Consider the following 16,653-nt stretch of genomic DNA (forward strand, 5'->3'; position numbering starts at 1 on the left):
GTCAAAGTCGGCTTTTCTGAAGTCAAGGACTTCTGTGTTGCTGACTGACTTGCCAGCTTTAGGGCAGATGGTGAAGGTGATCAGCTCGTGGTCGCTGTCACCCAACTTCCCATCAATCACTAGGTCGCCGATTAGGTCGCCCCCGTAGCCAGTACCAGGTCAAGCAGCGCTTTGCCTCTCGTTGGCCCATAGACTTCTTGAGTCAGGTAGAGGTCATCCACGCACGAGAGAAAGCTTTGCGCCCGCTCAGATTTAGCTGAGTGATCTTCCCACGAGATGTCCGGGTAATTGAAGTCACCCCTGACAACCAAGGTCCTGAAGCAAGCAGCCTCAGTCAGTTCCCGGGCGAACTCCTGGTCAAGCTCAGGACTTTGAGTGGGAGGTCTGTAGTAGACTCCCACCGTTGTGTCCCCTATGCCGAATTCCCCACGAATTTTTACCCAGAGGGTCTCTAGCTGTCCATGCCGGTCGCCAACATCAGCTTGCAGGGACATGTAGCTTTCCTTCACATAGAGAGCTACACCCCCGCCCCTTTTGTCAACACGATCCCTCCTGTACAGGGTATAGCCCTCTATCCCCGTGGTCCAGTCATGGGTGGAGTCCCACCAGGTCTCTGTTATCCCAATGACATCATATTTCTTTGCACTGAGCAGGAGGACGAGCTCGTCCTGCTTGTTGCCCAGGCTCCTGGCATTAGTGTACAGGCAGGCAAGTGTGCCCTTGGGGGCTCTTGCCTTGCCTACAGATTGTGCCAGGGCTGGGGCAGGGGTGAGCTCCCTTAAGTGCCCCCTTAAGTGCCTTGGTCCACTGGCTTTGCAAGGGCTGTTCAGCGGGCCAGCAGGGGCAGTAGTCCCCCCATCCCCCAACAGGCTTAGTTTAAAGCCCGGTGGAGCAGGTCAGCCAGCCTGGCTGAGAAGAGTGTCCTCCCCAGGGGGGAGAGGTGGAGGCCATCTCTTCCCAGCAGCTCGCTGCCTCTCTCTCCAAAGAGCGGGCTGTGGTCATGGAAGCCAAAGCCTTCCCGATAACACCAGCGCCGCAGTCTTTGGTTCACCGCGTGGATCCTCCTCTCCCTCCTCAGCCCATAGCCCGAGACTGGGAGGATTGAGGAAAACACCACCTGAGTTGATGAAAGCTGCTTCTGCAGCCACCTGTAGATCCAGGTGTAGCAGAGTAGCCAGGACTACCTCACAGCTGTGAACCTGAGTGACAAGGGGAGGCTGAACCCCATCAGTGATGCATGTCCCAGCCTCTCCCAGGTTGTGCAGACTGCCCACTGCCATCATGTCTGGCTTGTATGGATTCAGCTTCAATTGCTTCATGTGTTTCCAATCCCCAATTGCAGCCAAGCACTGGGAGAGGACAGAGACTGTGAGGCCAAGGTTGAATAAGCAGGAAGACTGAGTGGAGTGTCCTCATCGTTCTGGAAGCAGTTCACTCCAAATCTCTGCACTGTCCTGCTCAGTAGTCTCATATGTGTGTTGAAGCAGGGTGGGGGGGAAGCAGAACAGGGAGTCCTGGGGGACCATGCAAGGAAGGTCCTGCAGGAGCAATGAGGTCTGACCCATCATTACCCTGTGGTGCCTCCTGCAAATGCACCCACAAGTATTACCATCCCCATTTTACTAGAAAACAGAGGTGGATTGTCTCAGGTCACAGCAAATGTCAGAATTGGTATTCTGACTCCTAGTTCTTTATCTTAATCATTGTCTAGGTAAGTTAGATACGTATGTAATCCTTAGCATGACAGTGTCTGAGTACTTTGCATCTTTAATGTGTATGTATTCTCACTGCACCCTAGTGCGTGTTTTGTTCCTGCTGTGTAGCTGGGACACTTCCCCAGGGTCACTCAAGGACCCTGTGATAGAGCAGAGGGGTCCCTTCTGCTTTCAGCCAAGTAGCCACATGTTTGCACCTGAGGCAAGTGTATCCTGCTGTTGGGCTTGTTCAGCGACTTGCTGTTTTAGTCATAGAGCTGCACTGATCACCTCTGGCCATTTGCTCCTACTTAGCTTTACTTGGATGTGGGACTGCTGAGATTTCTTCTCAGAGTTATCCCCTGTGTTATCAAAGGGCCAGAGCATAACTATTTGCAGAACAAACTCTGTCACATCAGCAGCAGGCACAATCACTGACCTGATGCCACTGTAGTAACATGAAATAAATTTGGTCTGAGTCAGTGGGTATCCTTCATTGGCTCTGGGTATCAGGTTCACACTGAAGTATTCTCATGGAGAGGGGCAGCGGTGCCAGCAGAAACCTTGAGACAACGCAGAAGCATTTTCTACCCATGAACTCAGCTGCTAGAGATAAGCCTGGAATTTTAACACCCCTTAAAACATCCTCCCTCAACCCCCTGGTCCAGGCCCAAAGTTCACATCCAGACATGAAAGGGTCCACCCTCTGAGAGGGTTTCTGATGGAAAACAATACTTGAGATGCATCTGGAATAGTTGTTTCTCAAGTTCCCTGCCTGGGAAGGTGTCCTGGAGCACTCCCTGAATGCAAAGTCATGTTATTTGCCATCCTACAGTATCTGTCAATGCCATGGTGTCATTGACTGCCTATTCATAATCATTTGTGTTTCCAGACTGACTGGGAAGGGAGTATCTCTGGTGTACTTGTTAAAAGACAGAGCAAACAGCCAAGAATTCAGAAAGTCCTTTCAAGGATGTGCCACCAGATCATCAGCAAACCTTCATCATTAGAACTCTGTCTCAGCAACCACATAACTTACTAAGTAGCTTGGATCAGATTAAAAATATTTATGTGGGAATCATTTTCCACCTAACTTTTCATTTCCCCCCACCAACCCTCATGATTGTACAGAAAAAAGAAAATAAGAAATAATTTGGAAAGTGGCCTAGAATCATCAGCTCTATGGAGATCAGGCCGAGTCCCTGTCGATTATCTCCTTGTAAGCTTGGACCATGCAAACTTTGCATCCTTGCCTGCTGCCCACATCTTTAAAAAAGATGCAGTCCAGCACCTGTTTTTATTGGAGTCGCCTTAAAGTAGGCCATGAGAGCCACCTACCCCCATCCATCATGACACACGTTCCTTACAGTTCTCAGCCTGTCTTAGCACATAAATGTCTCCAGTGTTGGGACTCTTCCTGTTTGTCACCTGGTAGCATGGAAGGGCGCCTCAGTGCTTTCAGAGGTGAGCGTGAGCTCAGGTGAAGCAGCAGGGCTCACTGGAGATCCAAAATAATGAACTCATTCCAGTGTTTGAGACCTTGGATCAATGCTTCTGATGGATTTAGTCAGGTCTTCCAGCTGAAAAATCAACAGCAGCACGAGGTAGCTTCCTGCTCTGTGCATGCGTGTGTGTTGTGCTGCAGAAATGATAATAGCTCTCCAGGGGGAAAGGGAAGTTTTCCCATGGGATATGCCTTTATTTGAGAGGGATATGACTATTGGCACATCCTGTCTCTTACTCTGCTATTCCCATCCTGTCACGGACACTGTACATTGTTTTATTTCAGCGGCAGCCATGGAGCAGGCTCTGGTTCCTTCTTCAGGAATCGTTCCTTCATTAAAAGAGGGCTGAACCTGGGCCTCTCATTCTGATTTTGTAGGCAATGCTACTCACAAAAAATGCTTTTCACCTGACTGACTGCATTTTGCCTTTTTCTAGAGCTCAGTAGGTTGAGGGGATGCCATGTGCCTGATCCTTTCCCTAGTATCCCTCCTAGCTGGAGGAGCCTATTGCAGCAGCCAGTTGCCCAGTGACTTTTTGGTTTCTATGGAGAGGAGAGTGTAACCACAGAGAAACATTCAGCTGCATTTCCTCCAGCTGGCTCTGTTTAAATGAACCCCTCCTTTTTGCCCTCTTATCTCTGGAGTTGACCCATTTGGTTTCCAAGGTATAGCCTGACAACTTGAAGTGAGATTAAACTTGTTCTGCCGTGTCTAAAGATTTAAAAGAACACAACTGGCAAGGTATTTATTTAGCTAATTACTGTTTTTTCAACACCCTGCCAGGAACTTGATCCTAGCACCTACTTCCTTGCTGGTAGTTTGAAGCAGTATGACTCAGGAGGAGTACAGGGCTGCACCTCAGCCCTGCCTTTCCATGCAAGATTAGAAACCGTCCTTCCACAGCCTAGTATGCTGGGTGCTGAGCCTTTTGGAAAATGAAGCTGAAATACTTGAATGGGAGAAAGGCTTTTTGGAAAGCCTGGCCCTGATGTTAGAGGCTGGGACCTTGCAACTCTAGTCCCTAACAACGTGCAGCTGCCTTGCGCTGGTATCCATCTGTTTCAGAGCTGAAGTGAGTAATTACCAACATGGGGCCAGATTGTTAGAGGTACCAAGTGGCCTAAAGAGTTGCATACAGTGTATAGAAATGTTGCAGTATCTGCCTCCCTGCATATGATGCAGCTAAATAACACCTGGCTCTCACTCTCTTCTCATGAGTTCTCTGACAGGCACCGCTGAGCATCCATGTAAGACCCAAGGAAGAATACATAAAGCTTGTTATTACCTTATTAAGTTGAACAGCTCTAGCTGTGTCTCAGCAGGTTTTATGGAAAAAGCCCTATAGTGTGCGTGTAATGCTTTATAACACCCCTGGCTGTAAGATGCCCTGTGCCCTAATGTTTAATGCTTAGCCATTATCTCAGTTAACTAAAAGTAGCATCCAGCTAGTGCTTTATAGTGCTATTAAGTGTGCAGACATTAAGTAACACCCTATAAACAAGGGGGAGCTTATACACCCAGTTCTGCAGACAGGGAAACCAAGGTGTAGGGAGGGGAAGTAGTTGCAGTGAGTCAGCTGTGGAGCCCGGCTTGGAACGGAGCAGTTCCTTACTCCTCCTGCGTGGCTGGTCCCTGCAGACCAGGCTGCCTCCACAGCTGATCAGCCATGTGCTTGGCCAAACATTACAGACTTTTTCCCTGTGGGCTGTTTTTTCAAGTAAATGGAACATCAAGATGTGGTGGCAGATGGGCCAACACTGCGAAACAGGAATCTGGTTGCTTAATATCCTAAGGGCCAGCCACAGTCTGGCTTCCAGGGATTGACTCAAGACCCCAAAGCCAGTGGCAGTTTACCGAGAGGCTGTGCTGCACCTTTGGTGTCGCTTACATCTGCACAGCCTGGATGTCAAATCCTCCCTCTCGGATTTGATAGTGGTTTACACCTGCGTTGCTGGAGATAACATGAGCCACCAGGTGGCTCTGGGTTGGACCTGGAAGATACAACTGCAAAATGTGGCCATGTCCAGGGGCACTCTGGAAAGCACAGGCAAATCAGCTAAAGGGATGAAATCTGCAGAGATAAAGGGGCGTTTAACCCCTGCATGGATGCTCTCATTGGGGGGGAGGATGCCTAGCTTAATCCTCCTCCAATGCTACTCATTCCTGAATGAGAATCCATGCAGGGGTTAAATGTGCTTTAACTTGTGTGTGGAGTGCCCTGTGCAGATCAGCCCCAGGACAGTAGTGGGATCAGGATCCCTTTTGACTGTACCTGTGGGATTTTTCACTTTCTTGGATGAACGTTTTGGCAGCTTGGCCACTTCTGACAAAATCCTCTGGGTCTAGTTGACTGTTGCAGGTCACCTTTTCTGCCACAGAAAGAAAAACTGAGTGGTATAGTTAGTTGGTTGGGGGCTGGTACCTGAGCCTGGAAGAGGTGCTTAGGACAGTGAGCAATTGCTTCTTCTGGGTCTTGTCTTTATATACCTCCCCCCGCCCTTATCCTCAGGAGGAAAAATCCCATTTGTTTTTCTGAGCCTAGCAAACAGCAGCGTTATGGATTACATCCTCATGGCGTCCCGACAACTGCAGTATTCTGGTGATAAATCCTGAAGTGTCTTCGGAGGGGGCTGGGGCTGGGAATGCAGGAACCCTTGAAAATAGAAGCCAGAGAGTGCTGTGTGTCTGAAATAAGAGCAGGAAAGTGGTGAAGGGCCACTAGGGAAAGCCCGTAGCTGAAAAACAAAAGCATCTGTTGAATCGCACTGAGGTTGCTGAAGAAAGGCAAGAAATGAATTGAAAAATGCCTGTATGTTTTTGAGCAGCATGTTGCTGCTCTGTGTCCTACAGCTCCCAAAACATCTGAGCCTAACAGAGGACCAGATGCCGGTGCTGGGAAGCTTTGCAATGGGATGTTTCATCCGCAGCCAGAGCGAGAATATTATAGGCCTGTGGGGAAGGGAGATGAGGGCAGGAGGGATCTATTTGATCATATATAGAAATACCAGATTCAAATTTTAAAATCCCACCCCCATCCAATTAGATGATACATCTCACTAGCCAAACTCTGGCAGTAGGTTCACTTGGTAACAGGTGAGGCGTAGGATGTTCAGTGGCTTGATTGGGACAGTGTATAGTCTTTAAGACAGAAACCATTGGCTTCTTTTGTGTTTGTACGGTGCTTTACATAGCAAGCTGTCAGGGCCCCTGCAATGCTGAACTGTCTGAGCTGGCTGGAGTCACAGACGTGGACTGAAGGTCTTGTGAGAGCTGGGTAATGTAAGAGATCCAGTATCCCATCCTCCCGCCAGGCTGGAACGAGAACCTCGCCCACCCCCTGAACGTGGCAGGTTCTGTTCCCTGTAAATGGGAAGCACATCTAAGCTGCCCCGGTTCTGGTTTGCAAGCTTCAATTGATGTGTTTTTCGTAAGCCCCAACCTGTCCTTGGATTTCTGGCTGTCTCTGGGGGGAAAATGCTGTGAGAACAGCTTCCAGCATGGGTTTCTCAGCCCTTGTTCCAGGCCAGGAAGCTCCAAGGCTCATGGAGATGAAGGGAAGGGGGAGGCATTTAGAGGCATGCCATCAACTGGAAAGCTAGTTTAATTTCAAAAGCATAAATTGTAAGAGTAAATTGGATGCTTATCTTGCTGGGATCCTATGACCCCAGCTGACTTCCTGCCCTTTGGGCAGGGGGCTGGACTCGACGATCTCCCGAGGTCCCTTCCAGCCCTAATGTCTATGAAATAAACTAAAAGTGATGTCAGGTATGAGAGCTGCTGTGGGGATCTGATTCTTATTGTCGTGGTTCTGTGACAACCAGGTCTTATTCCTTTAATATGATTTTTTCCCCCTTCCCTACCCCTTTATGAAAGACCTCTACAACATATAGGGCAGAATTGACCGTCCATACAAAGGATCTGATCCTCCAATCCCTGGCGACTTGTGCAGTCACTCCCATTATAAAAACACCTTTGTACAAGCATGTGGTTTCTCAGTGCAGTCATGTGGCATCATTGCTGCTGCCTTACAGATGACTCAAAGTCTTTTACAGAAGACAGTTGCAAGCAATGACTTCCCAGCATGAAAAATTGCTTGTGCTAAAATTCGTGATGCTTTCATGATTCACAAGCTCCTCCTTGAATAGCTGTCAGTTGTCCAGGAACTTGGGAACAATGAAGAACATAATCCGACAAACAGCGAATTGATCTCTGCAGTTCTGTCCATGGACATATTTGTGGGTCCCATTTTGTCCGCAACTATTTTGTCTCAGGAAACCTGTGAGGGGGAGCAGATCTGGTCATTGCTGTAGCAATGAAGTTTGGCGCCCGAGGCAAAGCCCACAGCAGCAGCCTGGCCTCACCCCCGTGCGCAGATACGGGGGGCACGCACCTCCCCATGCTTGCCCAAGAGTGCACACAGAGTGGGAGCTACCCTTCCCCTCTCCATGCACCCCCCAAACAAGCCACTCACGGCTCCATCCTGCACCCCACCTGGCTGGGCAGTGCTTATTAGCGCCCCTTTACTTCGGGAACCGGGGTGGTCATCCTGCTTGCCTCACTCTTGCTACAGCACTGGATCTGGTCTATGCAGGACTAAGAGGCCATTTTTCCATCCAGTTACCGAAGTTTGCAGGGGATGCTGCATCACTTGAAATTAAGCCAAGACTGGAGATCTTTCTCAAGGTCATAATCTAATTCAGTGACTGGTGGGTGTGACCCAAACTTGCCTGGGAAATGACAGTGTCTGAGCAGTCTTGGTCAGAGGGGGTCACAAGGGTCCTTTCTCTTCTTTTAAAGGCAATGTGGGGTGCGTTGGTCACTTTTCTGACCATAATTAGAGATAAGCTTTAAGGCCCTCAAGGTCTGGGAAAATACAGATCTGAACTCTCAAGCATCAGCTGGTCTCTAGTCCGAACAGAAATTGAATAGCACAAATTTCTTGGGAAATGCTGGTTGGCCGGATGTTGATGGAGGGATGCATTTGGCACCCAATGAGTTCATGTACTTAGCACCTAATCCCATGAGGTATGCATGTTCACTTTTTTTGGGTCACTAATACCCTTCTGGGGAGGGGGAGAGGGGTTAATTGTGCTCCAGCCTACAGCCTGATCATTTGCTGATCTCTGCCATTGGCTTCAGTGGAGCTATACCAGCTTATACCAGCTCAGTGTCTGGCCCCTAATCTGCTCAAGCTTTGCAGAGAGATGCTCTTTTACCTGAGCAGCAGGCGAGTTGATGCTTAGAGGTCACTTGGCGCTTATCTGCAGCAGTGCACCTAGGCACATACCGTCACGTGAGCACACTGGCAAGTAGCTGTGTCAGAAAACAGCACTGGTCCACAGCTGAGCCCAGAGCCAGTGTAACTTGGGAACTGCAGATGCAGCTCTGCCTCTCTTCCAGAGAAAGATCAGCTTGCAGCATGCTGCCGCTGCCAGAGATATTTGATCTGGGATGAAACAAAAGAAACCATACACATGGGTTGTGTTTTTGTCCAGCTGTGCTCAGCTTATTTGGAGAGCATCTCCATTACACAGAATCTGGGAAAATGTCTCAGCCTCCAGTGCCTGGTTCTGATTAGTGCTAGAAATCGTCACGGCTTAATTTTGACATGTTCTTTTTTGGGACTGATGTTGTGAGTGGATTTGGAGCTAATGAAAGTGAAACAGTAATTCCCCAGCTGGCTCAAGTCCGGTTCATGGCGGGCAGGTGACCCATAAGACTTGCCTTCCTCTGCAAATAAACACTGTGCCTAACTCAAGTCTCCTTTGCTGCTCCTCAGCTTGTCCAGTGCTCCTCATTCGGACTCCGTTCCCCACATCCCCTGCTGTTCCACTTCGTATGTTCTGTTGAGCAGATGCTGCCAGCCATGCGATGTGGGCAAGCGGAAACTGGAATGGGGCTCCTCAAACCCACTTCTGCTTGTGTCCTGAGTCAGCATTTGAGCTTCACCGCTTGGCCTGATCTCCAGCATCTAGACTTCGGTGGAGGAGGGTGTGAAAGGATTCATTAAGGCAGTGCTTTGGCATTGGGAATCAGCCCGTGCTGAATAACATTTGTGGTGTTGGGTTTGGTCCCTACAGTCAGCATCTTCCTTTGCAATTTTTTAAATAGGACTTTTCCAGAGCCTGTTCACGCAAGGCAGGGACAAGTTACAGCACCAAGGGCTGGGGCTAAACATGATGACTGCTGCTGTTTGCATCGTCATGTTTAGGTGGATGAGCTAAACTTTACTCCCTGAGGTGGTCTACCAGGGAGCTCCCAGTAATGTGGAAAGCCACATGCAAAGCAAATGAAAGGAGGGACAATCGTACATCTTAATTCTCTATATTGATCTTGATGTTGACTCTGCCTGCTCCTGATGTCAGTGGGGCTGTATGTTTGCTATTCAAATTGGGACCTCTCCAGCAGCCAGTGTGGGTAGCCATGGGAATATCTCATGGGGAAGGATAATTTGTGCTGGATGCTTTACTGTTCCCAGAGGGTGACACAGACCCTGGCTTGAAGAGCTGGCAACCTGCATTGGTAACCAACACTCTGGAAAATGCCAATGTCACAGGGAAAAGTCCACATGGGGTCTGTAGGAACTAGTGAAGTGTTCCTCTGGGCAAGGAGACCTCCATCATTTGTGATCCCTGCATCAGTGGGGAGTAAGAGCTGGGTGGGAGAGATCCCCGATTCTCTTGGGAATGGACTGTCCCAGGCAGACTGGTGGAGAGGAGGGAGAAAGTTATGCTCCTAATGAGAGATGGCTCTACTCTGATGCTAATGAAGATAAAGAAGGGGTAATATTGGAGCAATGTTACCATCCTGTTTTAACGGTTGGGTTGGACTCTTCCACTGTAAAGCTGTGCCGAAGGCAGCATGGGGAAGCATTCCTAATTCAAACCTAACAAAAGCATTTCATTATGTTGCTTATTCCAGGATATTGCCATACGTTTATAATGTGACCCAGGGACATTCATGCCGCTGTGAGAAGGACAACTCAAATGCATTGTCTGGGCTAGAAACCTTTGATTTTGATTTGTGCTTCCTTGTCCCACAAACCAGAGCTGCAGATGAGCTTGGTGCTTCCATGCTATAAATGGAGGCGGCCCCAGAGTGGCATCTAACATGCTGATACAGTGTCAGCCCAACCTTTGCCACAGACCTTACAACGAGCTGTTGAGCGAGGTGCATTTTTTAACTATTGCTTTTGCATTTACGACAGGTCCGCCATCTCTGTGGGGAGTCAGTGGAACGCAAATTGGACTGGGACTCGACTGGCCAGCTTTGCCACTGGCATACTTGGTGACCCTGGGCAAGTGGCTTCCCCTCTATGCCTCAGTTTCCCTGTCTATGACCTGGGATGAGAATAGTGACCCCCTTCTTGTAAAGAGATTTGAGACCCAAGGGTGAAAAGTGCTGTGTAAGAACTAAGTGGTATCATCGTGATGGAGTTAGGTTTTTCTCTGGTGTAGTTAGAGGAGAGGGCCGGTTGTCAGAATATCTGGGTTATGATCCTGGCTCTGTTATTGACCTGCTGAGTAGATGTGGGCAAGTCAATTTCTCTGCATTTTGAATTATTCTTATTTAAAATAGGGGAGTTGAATAATATTTCCTGGCTACAAGAGAGCTGCGAGGATTAGGATTACCAGGTGAAAGGGGAACTCTGTAAATCTGTTGGGGGCGGGGGGGGGCTGCAAATACAAATCTAGATATGTTGCAAGTTCAGAAAAGAAATTCCATATGGCAAGGGATCTGCACATTGAACACCATGTGCATCTTATGCTAACTTTTACTTCAGAATGGCAGTAAAGAGGAACAAAATCTACTTACGTGCTTGGACAGGATTGCGCATTGCAAGTTTCTCACCCTGCACCTATCTGGCTTTGGCAGCAAAATGAGGAAAAGGTCTTTAAACATAAAAGGTGCCTTTAACCAGCTCTGTATGGCTGTGTATCTGCGTTCTGAGTGCCGCCCATCCTAACCAGGCACGTTCTGCATAACAGTTGTCCAAAGGCTATAAAAAAACCCCTTGTGTACAAGCCAAACATAATGCTGTGCCCCACCCACGTGGCAGCAAGACATAGGTGTTCGTTCTCAGTGAGGAAGCTGGCTATGCTGCAGCTTAGCTTCTCTTGCTGTAGCTTGTCTAAGGAAGCATAATTAAAATTCTTCTTGTTTTAACAGAGAGAAGTTGTGTTTTCCCCTTTGCCAAAATGGCTGGTCAGACATGCTGAAAACGAAAAATCATCTTGAGGGATATTTCTGAATACGATAGAGGTGGTGACTGAGGTCAGGGAAGAGGCAGAGTATCATGTTGTTGGTATTATAGTCATTGGTAGAAACTTGAGCTGAGATCAGGACCCTGTTGTACACTGTGCAGTGAGTGCATATGAAAAAACAATCCTTGCCGTGAACAGCAGAGAAACAAAATAGACCAGGAAGCAGAGACAAAGTGACCTGCCCAAGGTCACACTGGAGGTCAGTGGCAGAGATGAGTCTAGCCCTCACTGGTTGACTGGTAGGCCGACATCCTGCCTACTGGGCCATACCCTCTCCTTCCTCTTGTGGCTGACACTTGGCAAACTGAGCTACTGGGAATGCTCTCCCCACGGCCATTGTGGTGTGGATGAGACAGTTTTCTTTCATGTTGATTCATGCCCCAAAATAGAGTAGGGCACGCGTGTGTGCGCGTGCGCATGTGCCTGTGTGTGTGTGTGTTGCGGGGGGAGAGGGGTCAGTATTTACCATTTATTTCTTTTGAAAACAGAAGTTGAAGAGCAGGCAGGAAGGAATGCAATTTTCTTTTTTTTAGCCCAGGAGTTCTTCCGTCTCCTCTTCCAGACAGGGAGCAGCGCAGCCTCCTTGGAACCGGCCCTGTGGTTCAACCACAGCTTTTCAGTCACAGAGATGTTTTTATATTAAGAAAGGAAAGTGGGGGGGAGAGACGGACACACACGTGCTTGCGCGCGCCCCCCCGCTCTGTGTGTGAGGCACTTTTTCCAAGCAGCGCTGCCAGCTATATCCCCTGTCCCAAACCAGTTAGCATGAGGTTTGCTGCTTTATTTTTCCCCTTTAATTTTTTTTTTATATGCCGCAAGCTGTTCCAGCTGACAGAGGTGGGGGTGGGGCAACAACAAGCCACCCTTTCAGGGCTCTGGAGCCAAAACACTCCCTGTTTTTTTTTTTTTTTTCTGATTGGGTCTAAGGGGAATGCAGAAAGTTTCATTAATAATAAAGAAAGCTGCTTTGCCCAAAATCAGGGAATTTCAAACCTATTTGCATGTTGCAGATGCAACCAGGCATCAGGTCATCTTGGAAATTCTCTTTCAGCGCTTTCTGGTGATCAAGTTTGGTTTGGAAAGAGCAGGGAGTCTGGGCTGCTTCCCACCAGTTCCTGGGAAAGCGGGATCTTGGAACAAGTGGCTTGCTAGCAGAGCTCAGCAGAGACTGGATGTCAGTGGCCTCTCCTGGGATTTCCAGTATAAAGGGTGGTCGAACTTTGGGATCTCTTTAGAGCTTGGGCTCCGCATCAGTTGATCCAGCAGATTTTATGCCATAATTAGAGCTGCTTGTGGCATGGAGGTACAAGGGAGTGATGGGGGAGGAAAGGGGCCACCAGAAATATTTGATTCCTGGAAGTGACTAAGTTTTTTTTGTTTTGTTTTGTTTTGTTTTGTTTTGTTTTTAAATCCAAACTAACTGATGAGGCAAACCTCACTCTGAGCTGCATGGCACACTTGGCAAGAGGCAGGACCATTCATCTTCCATTTTAAACAAGGGGAGCTCGTAGTGCAGGAAGGGCAAGGGACTTGTTCGAACAGCAGCAGACTTGGGACTGAAGGCCATCTCTGTCTGTTCTAGCCGGATGACTTCACCGTGTTGCCTGCAGCTGGTAGCAGTCAGGCATAAGGAGGGCTATTAGTCCCTTCCTGGGTATGTGGAGTGGGAACAAGAAGAGGAGTTTCCCGTTTCCTCCCCCTTTCAAAGAGGTGCTCTAGACGGGTACATTTTCTGCGGAGCTCTCTCCCTGTCAGTGGCCATCTGAATCTTCTAGATCAGCATGAAAAGTCTAACTCACTGAAGGAGACCCTAGCAAACCAACCCCATCCAAGACCAAACCAATTCTGAAGTCTCTGTAGTTTGGTCTACCAGCTGCCTAGGATTTCTCTGATACGTTGGCCATTCTAGCCGCATGACCGAGTTCCTTGCACAGTAGGCAGTCCCGGGCATGGCTGGGGCATCGTGTGGCCAGAAAATAGCTAAATCGTTCTCCTTGGAGCTGAACTAACCTTGCTGGAGCTCGGGCTGGCTCAGGCAGGTAGGCCCAGGATCTAGGAGACGCATGTTGCTCTCTCTGTCCCTGTGCGGGACACTGCGCCAGCCTGGCAATTAACCTTGATCTAACAGTTTTGTGTTTCTCTGTTTTGATAAGAGTTTCTCTTCAGTGGAAAAATCGGGTGTATGTACCTGGATCTTCCTACTATCTGAAAAAGTCCCCAGTGAAAGGTGACTGTGTGTCCTGCTCAGTTGCTTCAGGATTCTCTTCTCTGACTTGAAGACTTCAGACTGGCTCGTTATTTCTGGTACAGCAGGATAAAAGCCAGCACCTGCCACTGGAGCCTCTGGGGAAAGATCAAGGCTCTCTCTTGTGTATTTTTTCCCATTCAATAATGGTTCCTGAGACATTTTCTAAACATACAAAGTCACTGGAAGGAGTGTGGCTTAACAAATCTGGTGTCCTGGCATGGCTGCTGTGCCACATGCCATTGCTAACATGAGTGCCATTAGGTTACCCTTGAACCTAATGATTGGTTTCATTCTTGCCCTAGGAGCCACCAGGACCTCCAGCGGGAGACTTCGGAAGGCAGGTGACCCAACAAGTCCAAGTAAGTTGCATTAAGCAGTGCTTCTGCAGCGTCTTCCTCTAATACCCCTTCTGAGAGACAAGGATGCTTGCAGCCACCTATTGGCGATCCGCCCTTCCACCCTCCATCAAGCTTCCAAGGAATCTATTGTCTGGTTGCTAACAGTGCAAAAAGGGGCCTCCCTACATTGCATGGAGAGTAATGTAGAATTAGAGCAAAATTGGTTACTGAATAATAGATCTGGTGAGAATAATTAGAAAGCTCCACATCAAATCAGGAGGTCTGACATTCATCAGCAGAAAGCGTGAGTGCCCCGAGGTTGAATTACGACCTCAGTAATTAATGGTGCTTTCTCACTCTCCTCAGTTATTATTTTTTATAGGATGTGGAGATTTATGGGTTATGTGTGTTTGTGATTGCAATTACACTCTTAATTGCAGCTGGACCTTAGTTAAGCTGTTTCCCATTCAGGAGGAAGCAGGTGGGAGGTTTCTTTCTCAGACCAGGTGTTTTCCAGGTTCATTTCTGCAAATCCTGCTCATTGCCCCTTTGGAGGCTTTCAGCATCTGAGCTATGCATTGCTTTGCTGAACTGGCTGTGTTTTGGGAGCCAATGTGGCTGGCTGTCCGTAGGCTCTGGAGCTTCTGGGGCCCTGCTGATCTTTGCTGAATGAGCTCAGCCCAGCCTGATTAAGGTATCGTGGGGCAAACAAGGCAGCACTGGATTTAGCATAGGAGTGGCAGGTACTTGATTCTTCTTATTTTAAGGCTAGAAAGGATGACATTTAGTCTGGCCTGGGATTGGCCAGATCCCAAGTGGACCTGGTTGCAGGTTGGAACTGCTCCAAAGGCTCCCTTACTTGTAGTGGGGTCCATGTTGGCAAGTGTCTAAGTTTGACCATATCTAGAGGGCTGTGTATGCAGAAGTACTGGAGCTGCAAAGATTGATGGCTTTTGGGACTCAGTAGGAGATCAGTGGAAACAATTGGAAGAGGAGATGGAAATCTCTTATATGGTGCATGGCAGGAGGAGAGGGGGTGCAGAAACCTAATAGGAAATCCTTCCTGTAACTGGTTCATAGTGTTCTGGGGCACTGTTGGTGGAAGTATCAGGTGCAAAATTTTTGGGCCAGTCTTTCATGCAAGTGATCCCAGCCTGATGTAAGAGATGCTTAGAATCCAAATACGATAAATACATGCTATCTGTGAGCCTTTCCAAAATCCCAGCATCTGAAAAATGATCCCCAGATGCATCATCACCATACCAGGGATTCATGGCTACCTGGAGCCTTCAACAGCCCACTGTCATAGGCAGAAGAACCACCTCCAAAAGGTGGAGATGGTAGGAGAGGAGCTTTGCTCTCCAACTCTTTGTCTCTAGGGGAGCTTCACACACAGGAGGCTTGTGGGATTATCAGTACCTGTGCCAAACACTTGTTCATGATGTTAGCTTATGCTTAGAGACATAAGCTCCTGTTTCTGTATTGTACATTTTGTGTCTGAAAACTCATGGGATGGTGAAAGTCGTTCTTTTAACTAGTAAAGCAGTACAAAAATGCTGGAAGAAAGGTCCTTTAGAAACAGTTCCTGAAAACTTAGTAGTGTTCACTCATACTGCTCCTATAGCAAGATGCCACCTGGAAGTTCAGCAGTTATTAATATTCCAGTAATGCCTATATGCTCCAGCCCGGCTCTGAGCTCCATGGCTGTGGTACTGCGCATGCCCAGGGCAACACACTCTGACTCAAAGTTGAATAAGAGTGGAACAAGTGAATGGATATCAAGAGAGTAGTTTAGTCTACTGCCCAGAGGGATGTGTAGTACAAGGCAGGCAGGTCCCAGCTAGTTGCACCATTACAGTGTGTGTACAGCATAGTGTATACAGTACAGATCCTCCTCCTACAGTGCTGCTAGCCTGCTGCATTGCTGACCACTGCCAGGAAAGGATCGATGGTTGCTTGTCATCTGAAGGATTCCAGCCGATGACAGCTGTTACTCATTTTAAAAAGGAGAAAGAGCCGTTCTGTTTCTCAGATGAAATAGCATTTGCTGTTGGGGTCGTGGTCTGGTGAAGAATCTGGCTTTGTAAGGGTCTCCTGTTCAGCCTTGCTAGGATCTGTTGCATCCAGGGCACCACTTGCAGGTTTCATGCCAGCAGTGGGAATGCAATCCTTTCTCTCTCCTTTTGAGTGTAGGCTTTCATCTTTTTCTGCATAGTGGCTTATTGCAACTTCATGACTGAACTGAGCACTCTGCTAGTGTCTCTGAAGGGTGTCAGCTCTGGGGTATGGAGCTTTTAGGATGGATTGCTAAAGGACCGGGCATGGGTCTTGCTTCTAAGCTGCTTCCTACCACATGCATTTACGGTTTGGAAGCTCCTTCTGGAATAGGGGTGAGAGTTGGCAGGGACTAGCCTCCATTGGCCCATTTCCACAAGTATGCCCTGAAGATGTTTATAGTCGCAGGGCTGCTTGTCAGGCCTGAATGCTCATGTTCAAAGAGCCCCTAACTCTGCTGGGTTTGGGATATTCTTAAAACTGATCCAAGGGGCATAGAGCCAAACCCTGGGTGCTCCTAGTGCTGCTGCTCTTCTTAGAAACCTCCTC

General features: G+C 48.3%; 1 protein-coding gene across 1 annotated transcript in view; it reads left to right on the forward strand.

Annotated features, from left to right (window-relative positions):
• The window catches only part of SEPTIN9 (septin 9), a 241,120-nt gene that overhangs the window by 22,208 nt on the left and 202,259 nt on the right, over positions 1–16,653 (forward strand). Inside the window, exon 2 of the mRNA XM_090059005.1 lies at positions 14,014–14,070. Within this exon, the coding sequence (XP_089915131.1) occupies positions 14,014–14,070 (57 nt within the window). The remainder of the gene's footprint in view (positions 1–14,013; positions 14,071–16,653) is intronic.

This window comes from Crocodylus siamensis, chromosome 8 (genome assembly GCF_052110815.1).
Source record: "Crocodylus siamensis isolate JL-2025a chromosome 8, ASM5211081v1, whole genome shotgun sequence".
NCBI lineage: Eukaryota > Metazoa > Chordata > Crocodylia > Crocodylidae > Crocodylus > Crocodylus siamensis.